General features: G+C 40.0%; 1 protein-coding gene across 1 annotated transcript; it reads left to right on the forward strand.

Annotated features, from left to right (window-relative positions):
* The first annotated feature begins 3556 nt into the window (after positions 1 to 3556).
* Positions 3557 to 11497, forward strand: LOC121432041. The gene is made up of 2 exons (XM_041629860.1): positions 3557 to 4382; positions 10339 to 11497. The coding sequence occupies exons 1-2, from the start codon at positions 4105 to 4107 to the stop codon at positions 10985 to 10987; spliced, it is 927 nt and encodes a 308-aa protein (XP_041485794.1). The 5' UTR covers positions 3557 to 4104; the 3' UTR covers positions 10988 to 11497.
* Positions 11498 to 11713: the final 216 nt, after the last annotated feature.

Consider the following 11713-nt stretch of genomic DNA (forward strand, 5'->3'; position numbering starts at 1 on the left):
GTTTTTTTTTAGATTAAGGGATAATTTATTAGCTTTGATCCATTCAGAGACATGTACTAATTCGTGATTAATGTTTACAAGCAAATGGCGTGGATCCTGATGGGAGAAAAAAATATTAGAATCGTCAGCAAACAGAATAAATGAATTATTGGAGGACTTACAAAAATCATTTATGTATATAAGAAAAGTAGGGGACCCAAAATAGAGCCTTGCGGAACCCCACAAGTAACAAGTTTTGTTTCGGAGTTAAAGTTTTCGACAGAGACAAATTGTTTTCTATTGTCTAGGTAGTTCCTGAACCACTCCAAGGCTATTCCCCTGACTCCATAGTACACTCTAAAAAATGAAGTGCTAATTCAGCTCTTAAAGAGCGTGTATAGTGACTGCACTTCGGAGTGCTGATTTGTCTAGTTCAAGTTTGAACGACAAAAATCAGCACTTCGAAGTGCAGTCACTAAACACGCTCTTTAAGAGCTGAATTAGCACTTCCTTTTTAGAGTGTAATTAAGTTTGTGTAATAAAATGTCATGATTAATGGTATCAAAAGCCTTGGAGAAGTCCAGGAACACCCCAACAGTATGTTGAAACTTGTCGATTCCGCTGGCAATCTTATCAACTATTGTTAATAATGCATGTGTAGTATTATGATTTTCACGAAAACCAAATTGCAAGGGATAAAATAAATCATGCAAATTAAAGAATTTAGTCGTCCGAACAAATATCAACTTTTCAAGTACTTTAGACAAACAGGTAAGCAGTGATATGGGTCGATAATTACCCAACGCAGTACTGTCACCTTTTTTAAATACAGGTATAACTCGAGCTAGTTTCAGAGATGAAGGAACAATCCCAGTAGACATACATGAATTATAGATATATGCCAATGGTTTAACAATAGTATTACAATTCTTTTTAAACAAAATGTTATTGATGCCATCATGCATGCCCCGAGCTTTGCTTATTTTTTAAGCCATGAATTATATCCGCAATTTCTGCCTCATCAGTAGGAGAAAAATATATTGACTTTGGGTTGGCAAATATATTTGCCAAGAGTATCGTTTTGTTTCCAATAGTTGTTAAGGGTAGGGTTTCACACGCCAATACTTGTTAAGGGGTGCATTTTCAGAATATGGAAATTACGTGTTTAGGGTGCTTTTCGAGACCCCATGGTCGTGCATGGTATCCACTCGTAAATGGTCCGTGTTGGTCCTTGAACGTCCGGGAGGCCAACACGGCAGTTTTTGACTGTCAAAAACATCCGGCGTCATCCGTGGACTGCCACTCTAAAAAATGAAGTGCTAATTTAGCTCTTAAAGAGCGTGTATAGTGACTGCACTTCGGAGTGCTGATTTGTCTAGTTCGACAAATCAGCACTCCAAAGTGCAGTCAATATACACGCTCTTTAAGAGCTGAATTAGCACTTCATTTTTTAGAGTGTAGCTGACGTGTCGGTCCGTGTAGGTCAGTGTTGCTGACGTGTTGGTCCGTGTTGACGACGTGCTCTGCCGGCGTGGTCCGTGTATATAGATCTTGTGAAGCTGCCGTGTTGATGCCGTGTTTACAGTCATCCGGGGCAAAACTATCCCGGACCTCCCCGGATCATGCCGGTACTGCCGTGTTGATCCGTGAGGATCTGTGTCTATATTTGACTGGGGCTTAAAGGTAGGGTTTCACACACCAATACTTGTTAAAGGGGTGCATTTCAGAATATGGAAAATACTTGTTTAGGGTGCCCATGGTCGCGCATGGTATCCACCCGTCAATGGAAGTGCCCCCTACCCTCGGGATAACATTGCAACCACATTTCAAGTGTCAGCTAATACCCAATACACTCTAAAAACAAATATTGGGTAAAAATGCTCCATGAGGGTAATTATGTGTCCGACCATCATGGGGCATTTCTTTTGGGTATTTTTATTTATCCAGTGTGATGAAAATTTTGCCCATTCTAAAGTAATTGCTGCTTATTTTCTAAAGCACATCGGACACACTTGCTCTACGGCGGCCGTACGGCAAGTCAAAAACAGCCGTTTTAACATTTTGTTTCTACCAGCTACACACAGGTGGTTTTAGAAAAAAAAACGGCTGTTTTCGACTCGCCGTACGGCCGCCGTAGAGCAAATGTGACCGTGGTATACTGACAATGCTTTCCGCCTTGGGTAAAATGCTGCCCGGATTGGTTGGACACAATTGCCCTCGTGGTGGTATTTTTTTTAAACCTTTTTTTTACAGTGTAGTTAGTCAAGGCCAAGGTCGGGCTGGTGTTGGGTGAGGTCATTTTTTTTTCAATTGAATCACAGAGGTAAAATACACGGGCCAGACCTTTCCTTTATTACCCTTTCCTCTTCTTTCTCTTTTTCTCTTCTTCTTCTTCTCCTCTTTTTTCGCGACTTGAAACAAATGGATGGGCTATCACCCCTTTATCCGTTTCTGAACTAAAGCTGTGCTTTAAAGGATAATATAAGTTCAACCTGACAAAAAGTTTATTGTAAAAATAGCAGAAAAAATAATTTAAAAAAGTATTGTCAAAGGTTTGAGAAAAATCCATCAAAGGGTAAAAAAGTTACTAGAATAATTGGATTTATGACGTCATATGCGAGCAGCTTTCCTACATATCGTATGGTAAAAAAATCAAAGAAATGTAATTTTCTCGGAAAATTGAAAATAGTTTTTAACTGTACCTTAAGTGTATCAATAGACACATTAATTCACATCCGTTCCTGACTCAAAAGCGAACAAAAATAAGTTATCACAAACCATAAAAAAAAATTGAAATTCATGCATTTATATTACATAACTTATGGGGCTGCTGTTCGTTTGTGACGGTCACAAATCCAAAACTTTACATTCTAATAGCTTTCTTAATCTTCAATAGATATTCCTCAAATATTCACCAATGTTTTTTATTAATTTTTTTCTGCTGTTTTTACGACCAACTTTTCTTCTGGGTGAACTTAATTTCCCATTTGTGACACAAATTTCTAACAGTGTAGGTTCGATTTATCGGCTTTCATGTCACTCAGATCATTTACATTTTTCTGACAATAAATAAAATTTTTTGCCATGATGAAATAGCACGATGAACATAAGAAAGATTCAATGTTAATATTTTTTTTTACACTTTCGGCTTTCCTCAATCTGTCAATATTAATTGAGAACAGAGTTCGACCATGGTCTAAGTTAAACCGGACTTCTGAATACGGACCAATGATATTTTTTCAAGTGTTTTTTTTACCTGACTGCTAAGAAAGCACGAATGCCTGTGAGCAAGCAACCAGGGGGCCAACGGCTTAAGGTCCTCTCCGAGGGACTTGGTAATGAGGATAAATGCCTTACTAGCTTTATGATTCATGAGCAGACCATAAACAAACTATAATGATTCATCGGCCTATGGGTCTGATGAATTTTTAGATTAGAGCAGATCAGAGAGAGAGAGAGATTGAGGAAGAGAGGGAGAGGGAAATAGAGACAGAGATTTTTTCCCTAAAGGTGACTGAATTTGTAGACTAAGAGTAATAGACAAGAACTAGGGCATTGACCTCCGATGCGACCAATGCAAAGTGCTCTATTGATGCTGGCTTCCAGTATCCTACGGTTTGGCACTTGTGAGATGTACGGAAACATATCTTAAATTTCCACGCGCTCTTATCGGGGTGGCCATCGAGTTGTCAATTTTAATTCATTTTGATCGAACAGGAAGGGTTGTGGAAACGATTGAGGAATGTCACATCTTCACTTCAGGGATATCCAGAGAAGTCTACCATCTCGCTTTCTTTCCAATTTTGTGACTGCGCAGGCGATCACCCACAAACTGCACGCTGGAGAACGTAATATTCCCGCCGTGTCATACAACACACGGAGCGGGTCTGTCTGTGATAAAGAATGCTTTATGTGATGGTGCACTGACTCGATGTTTTCAAAGCCATTCTAAACCATTCTAAACTCATTGCTGACCATAATACAATAATGCCTTTGCTGCCATTGTTGTGATATCTGAATATTATTCAAAGGGAGACATCTACGCTAGAATACTACGGTGGAGGTTGCGAGGCGCGACGGGGCGTAACTCGGTTTTTTGTAGTCAGTGTCTGCTTCGGGAACACGATGTCGTCTGCTAGGGTGATTCTGTGGTGTGCGCCTCGTTGTACATCCAACCTCTTCGCAAAGTGTGTCACTGCTATACCGGGCAACGAGGTATGGATCGAACCCTACCAGCAATCCCAGTTCGCCCACAACGAAATGCTCCGACTGGGACTGATAGACAAGGACGGGCCTTGGCCTTACACGTACGAAGGGAACGAGGAACTCTTCGACAAAGCTGCCGTCGGCATCGAAGGATTCTTAGGTTCGCAATCTGTCAAGGTTAATCGCCAACGTCTACCGTAAGGAATTTTTCAAGTACAACTACTACTAGTCTGATACTTAACCCAGTCAGCAAAGTATCTGGGGCCCGTGTGGGTTATATATGGGCTCATCTGGGCTTGGATATGGGCCGCATATAGGCAGCTCATCATATGGGGCTTTGCACCATCTAAACCATCCGGGGCCCATATGGGCCATGGGGTTTCATAATATGGGGAAAATCTGGTCAAACCCACATGAAACCCATGTAAACCCCACATGGTCCATCTGGGCCCCATATGAAAACGATACTCTGTTTTATGTGGGTCCCATGTGGGCCCCATGTAGGTTCACGATGTTTTAATCAATTAAGAAATATATATTAACTTGTGTCAGGTGTAAGGTGACTTTTCAACCCAATGCTCAGATCCTTCTCATGTTATCATGTCTTATAATTAATACTACATTCTAATCCTTATCCTAATCCTTTCCTACATCTAACCACTGAATTTAGTTATTGACTTCTATACAGCGCGTCCCAAAAAAATGTCCCTCTGACATAGGACTGAATTAATTCTAAAATGTGGTAGGATTCCCAAAAAAATGTTCATGAGTAGAAAGCTCATTTCATGTTCTAACTTTTATGAAAATTTCATTGGTCGCGCTTCAGCGGTTTTGAATACACACTCTGTTACGTAACAGTGGTGCATTTTAGCTCATTCCAAGTTTGCAGCATTGATGCATTTCTTCATTGTCTATGGCATGTTAACCCCCATTCTTACATCCAGGATCTGAGCAGGGATAATTCCCTAAACATATCTAGGCTCGTCAAATCATAAACTTGAGCATGTTCAGAAGGACAAGAAATATAAAAAATTAAGTTTGTTTGATGATTGATAAGGGGAATCAGTGCACCAACTTGAAAGAAAATGTGAATGATGGATGAGTAAAATAAGCTAAAAAAAGGGGGAATCAACAAGTTAATCACCCTTTGCAAAAAGGAACTATACCAAAGAAAATTTTGACTTTTTTCTTTTAAAAAGTTACACTAATTATTGAACTTGACCTCAGTAGCTAATTAACTAAAAAAAAGTAATGAAAACAAAAATGCAGTATTGTTGGAATTATGCATGAAGCAGACATGACCCGTTGTCTCAATCATTGTGCATCTCCCGTTTATCAAACATGAAATGATCTGTCAATACTCTTTTTGCCCTTCTGAACATGCTCAAGGTTGTGATTTGATGAGCCTGGTTAGATCATGGATATTTCCCTGGTCAGATCAGGGAATTCCTTGGTCAGAACAAGGAGATAGAGGTGATATCTCCTTGGTCAGAATGGTCAAAGGGGGTTGATATGCAAGAAAGTGCAGAACACAAATCAGTGTTGCATGCATGCATATAAACTTGGAATGGGTTGAAAAGCACTACTGTTAAATAATAGGCTGTGTATTCAAAACCACTGAAGCAAGACCAATGAAATTTTTATAGAAGTTAGAACATGAGATGGGCTTCCTATATCCATACATTTCATTGAGAATAATTTTAATTTTTGGAAATTATTAAGCCGAATATCAGAGGGACATTTTTTTGGGGACGCGCTGTAAATAGAGCGAGATTGCTATACTTGACAGGTTTTGGTTAATAACAATTTTCAATATTTAACCTTGAAAATTTTCTCCTGAAATTAAATGTTTCGATTTTTAATTTTATGGTAATAAATTACATACTTTTCTGAAACTTTTCATGGTGGAATCCTTGCATAAACATAAACATATTGTTGTAGCTGTATTAGCTGAAATTTTGGTCATTTACTGTTGTATTGAATATTCAGCAGATCGATCGATACTAATGATGCCACATGGCCCATATATAACCCATATGGGCCCAGATGTTTTTAGCCATAAGGGTTTCAAATGGGCCAGCCCATATGGGGATTAAATAGGACATATGGGCCCCGTATGGCCCACATGAAACCCATATGGGGCCCAGATTGGCCCAGATTCTTTGCTGACTGGGAAGTTTGTAGATTATCTCATTCTTTAAGTCACTATAGGCATATACACACACAAAATATTTGACGATGAGGCACGATGTTCTCGATCATCTAGCATGTCGTGTAGATTATTGTCATATTTTGAAAAAAAAATCCGTAATTGCTTCTATGCAGCCATTCTGCTGCAGAGTTATCATCATCATAATAATAATATAGGTATATTTGCCCAGGGAAGCATTCAGTTCTGTAAATTGTTCTCCCAGCGGGCCCTGCTATTATTATCACCCCGGCTTTAGCTGGGCTGCCTATAGTCACTCAAGCGCCAAGGCAAATCATGAATGATTTAAGACAAAACATATTCAAGGTCAATTAGGAGTGCTGGGGGCACTTATATTGACGAGTGGATACCATGCGCAACCAAAAAAAAAACGTAAAAAGGATGTCTTTTTTACGACAGGGCACGTTACGTATGTGACGAGGGTGTCAAAAACACTAAAATATGAAAAGGGGATATCTATTTCGCTAGGAAAGCTGCGTGTTTAGGGTCAAATAGGATAAAAACAGACTAAAATGTTTTATAAAGGATGTACTTTTTGCCCCAACAGTCAACACAACGTGTTTAGATTTGCGCGAGGTGTGGGAAGTGAGCCGTAGTATTAGGTAAAGGTAAAACGGACGTCCGTGACAACAATAACAATTGGGACCTTTCGCAATCATCACGGACGCTAGTATTAGGGTCCCCTAACACAAAAGTTAACGCTTAATCATACACTTGATTTTTAAGATTGATTGTGCATTACAGTCAATAGTATCAAACGTAGAAAACTGCTCTACGATCAATGCTAAGCTTTGTGTAACAGGGGGGTTACAGGCCCTACAAATCTGCTTTTCGTGTGCAAAATCCCTTTCCGCGACACCCGTAGCGCATACATGCATGTATATTACGACTGATGGCTGGAGATATTCAAAATGCAGGACCTAAAACAGTGTAAAATACATTTATGACATGGAGAATAAAGTGGTTTTTCAATCAAATCGAGAACATATTGAGTGAGGAAAAACTTACTGAATGAAGGCTTAAATATAGATCATTACAGTCCATCGAATCGATATTACATTTAATGTGGATTATTGGTGGATCACTGGCAATTGATTTCATGGATAAGATCAACCATTCCAGCCGAACATTTCGCATGCGTTGATATGTACACATCATATGCGATACCTTTGAACTCGTTTCCTTTTGTTTCTTTGTTTCTTTTGTTTACTCCTTATACACAAACGATATGCCTCTCGCACACGATGTGAGGGGCATTATGTTTTACATTCCCCAGAAATGGGATTAGATTCAAATTCCGGGGGGACCACTTCCATTGATGAGTGGATACCAGGCACGACCATGGGGTTTCGAAAAGTACCCTAAACATGCTAAACAAGGGAAGCAATTCTTTTCCAGATTATGAAAATGCATCTCTTAACAAGTATTTGGCTTGTGAAACCCTACAAGTATTGAATATATATCCCTTATTTCAGCATTTTAAACATCGTTTTGACACCCTTATAACGTTACATAGGCCTATATACGTAACGTACCTGCCCACTCTGTCCCCTTTTACGGGTGGTCGCTACTGGTATCCACTAATCAATGGAAGTGGGCCCCCGGGCGCCCTCTCGAGCTCTAGGAGGAGTCAAATGTGGCTTTGGAAAGTCGTCCTCAATCGGATAAATCGCTGTTACCATAGTAGCAACCAGAATTTTGCACACGAAACGCATATTGAATGTTTCCGTCGCAGATGCGAAACGAAAAAAAAATCTCATGTCACACAATTTGCATTGCAGGACTGAGTTTTACGACCATGATGACGGGCCCAAAAAGTCCCTTCCAAAGTCAACTACCGTTGTAAATAAGCGTCCGCGTCCTCAAACGAAAGGTCGGGAATATCGCTGTACTTGTTTAGGAGTTCAATTCAGGGAATACATGCCAAGGGTATTTTTTTTTCCAATACTTATGGGAAGGGTTTCACACGCCAATACTTGTTAAGGCCGGGGTGCATTTGCAGAATATGGAAAATACTTGTTTAGGTCGCACATGGTATCCACTCGTCAATGGAAGTGCATAGGCGGATCCAGGGGGGCGAGGGGCCTTCCCCATCCCCTATTGGCGGAGCAAAAAAGGGGGAAAAGCGGGAAAGAACTATAAAAAAAAGAAAAAGAAGGGGAAAGAAAGAAGGAAAAAAGAAGAGTAAAATAAGAGGGAGAATAGTGAATAAAATAAGGTCAGGGGAAGACTTGGAAAATTATTTTAAAATATATATTTCATGTCACTTTAATAAATTTTAGCTCGCGCTTCGCGCTCGCATATCCTGTTCGATGAGATGCATATCTTGCTCAATAGGCTATGTAGCTTTAAATAATAAGTTTTCAAGTCAATATGCAAAACATATTTCAGCTTAGACATCGAGCTTTTATTATTTTGTTTGATTTACAAATTGATTCATTAAGTGCTCTGTAAAAGTATAATGTCCGTTTTATGTTTTGAATATCATTCGCAGCTTTTTGCGCTGTGCACTCGCATTATTTGATTTGCCAAGTAGGCCTAAATATTGTCTTTGTTCATTCCATGAGATTATTCATATATTAATTCTATAACAAACTACTTAAAATCCCCCTTTTATGACAGTTTATCAAAAATTTTGTGTATCGATTTGCGCTCGCATTAATCCAATTCATGATTACAAACTTAAAATGTCAATTTTTTCAGGCCTCAAATATCAACGAATTGCACTCACTCATTAGGCTTATTTGATGATAGAATTTTTCATGAATTCCTAATTGTTCCCTTTTTCAGAAGGACAGGTTTCATATCTCGCTTTGGAAGAGGAATCGAAAGATAGTCATCATTCTTGTGATGACAAAATTTCCAGGTCCTAGGTCATAATAATAGTAAAAATATCAGCTCGCACTTCGCACTCGCATAATTTATTAAATGCTATCCACACATACGCTTCACAGTTTTACCTATACAATGCTTTAGATAGTGCTCAAATTCACCCTTTTTATACTGAAATGAATTTTCCGCTCGCGCTTCGCGCTTTCATTATTGATTTTTATGATGCAAAGTGAAATGTATTCAGAATGCCCAAATTCTGTCTAACTCTAAAACACGCGCAAACATGTTTATTGAAATACGCAGCTTGATGTTATTCAAAACGTGCTAAATTTATATAGTTTGCGCTCGCATTATAAATGTAGGAACTTCCTTTTTCATGATTTAACGGGTGATTTACAAAACATGAATAGAGTGTCCCATTTTTAGGTCTGAAATCTCCATTTTTTTCGCTCGCGCTTCGCTCTCGCATCAATTGTTCAGATTTATACTTAAACCGTTTATTTCAATAAGTGCTTAGAATGTCATATTTTAGGTCGGAATGTAAAAAAAATCAGCACGCGCTTCGCGCTCGCACTGTTCAAAAGAATAGGGCTTATGTCATGTGATTATTGAATTGTTTTATGTTGTCTTATAAGAATAAACCTAAGAAATTACTGTTAGGACGTCGTTGTTTTGCCTCCCCCCCAATTTTTCACGACCAAGAAAATGGGGAGAAAAGGAAAGGAATAAGTGAAATATATGTCAAAATCTGTCACAAACTTTGATCTTTGTAATTAAAGTGTCAAATTTTTTGCTCGCTCGCTCGCAACTTCTTATTAATTTTACGCGATATGCCGTTTAAAGCCCATTTTTGGGTGGCTCATTACGCCACCAAGACAACCCCTTCAAAGAAACAAACAAAATTCAATTTTGAGCGGCCGATCGGGGAAAATATGGGTGAAAAAAAATCGCCCCCCCCCCTATTGGCATCTGGATCCGCCCCTGTAGTGCCCCCCCCCCCCCCCCCCCCCCCGCATAAAACCTCTTTCGTTCGGACAGGCCCGTCGGAGCAAAGGCTATTATATCAAATGAACTTTTCATCCAGATTCTTTCTTTTCTTTTAATTCCTACAGTTATTCTGCTGTCAAGAGTTCTCTCGAGCAGTCGACCAGTCAACACGTATTCGTCAAAGATTTCGGCCTTGCTGTTCACTCGGAAACCTTGCGTCAGTATCTTCCTGCAGGCTTCAAACACACTTTCCTCATCCGACACCCATACCTGGTCTTCCGCTCATTCCGGAAGGCACTGTGTGCGCAGATGCTGGCGATTGGGCGGCTGAAAGAAGAGGACGTCGATGATTTCGACATTGAGTTCTTGGGAGGTGGACCAAGTCGGCGCGTCGATGAGTATGTCACCAAGAATCACGAACTGTGGCAGTATGTCCGCGAGAACATTGATCCGAATCCCGTCGTGATCGATTCAACTGATCTCCTTGAGAACCCTGGCCCGATGCTGTCCAAGTACTGCCACGCGGCTGGACTCCCGTACTCGGACTCGCTCTTGACGTGGGAAGCGACGGTGGAGTCGTATCAGTCGTGGAAACTCGTAGGGGAAAATATAATGGATAACGCAGAGAACTTTGTTGGAGCTTTGCTGAACACGACGGGTTTTCTGCCCCCATCCCCGATACCGTCCCGTGACGAACTAACGAGCGATGTGCTGAAAGCATCCGACTCTTCGATGGCTTGTTATCAGGAAATGTACGCTTCGCGGATAACATGAATGAAAGTAGTTCCAGTAAATCCTGATTTCATTCATGAAAAAGTCTGTTAAACCATTGTTAATATCCCTATATATCATTGCAGATCTAGATCTGGTACAATATTTACATCGATCTGAACTTTGTGAAATCATGAAACCTCAGCTTAAAAGGTCATATTGAAGATCACGAACGTATAGACAAGAACATGTGCGACGGTACATTGTTACTGCTTGGAAATGACACTTGTTTTGCTAATTATTCAGCTTCTTCCAGAACCCTTTCGCACGTTTATACATACAAACACGTGGGTGGTTATTTGGGGCGGCGAAGGGGGGGGGGGGGGGCAACGGGAAAAGGGCATTTGCACTTTTCAAAGGGGCAATATATTTTATTTTATGACAAAGATAAATAGCAATAATATCACATCTACCCCGATGTAAAGGACAGAACGAATAAACGTACTCCTTTAAACCTTCACATGAGAGAGCAGGAGCGGCAAACATAAATTATTTTCGTGTGGGGGGGGGGGGGGGGGGCGGCGGGGGGTAAAGTAATAAAAGAGACACTTAGAAGTAAAAATATAATTTGGTGCATTTTTTTTCTTGGTAAGGGGAACACATTTTCGTGTCTCTTGTCCCCCACCCCCACCGTTTATCGGATTTATTACGAAATGAAATCATTACCACAACTGGCATCCTTCTGCAAATTCCATGGAATCGGTTTTTCCCCGAGGTGAAGTAAATGAC

Source organism: Lytechinus variegatus, chromosome 18 (genome assembly GCF_018143015.1).
Source record: "Lytechinus variegatus isolate NC3 chromosome 18, Lvar_3.0, whole genome shotgun sequence".
NCBI lineage: Eukaryota > Metazoa > Echinodermata > Echinoidea > Temnopleuroida > Toxopneustidae > Lytechinus > Lytechinus variegatus.

Bases quoted from the DNA above. Each gene is read 5' to 3' on its own strand.
- LOC121432041 (XM_041629860.1), top strand. From the start codon at position 4,105: ATGTCGTCTGCTAGGGTGATTCTGTGGTGTGCGCCTCGTTGTACATCC. The intron at 4,383-10,338 runs GTAAGGAATTTT...TAATTCCTACAG, and splicing joins GTTAATCGCCAACGTCTACC to TTATTCTGCTGTCAAGAGTT.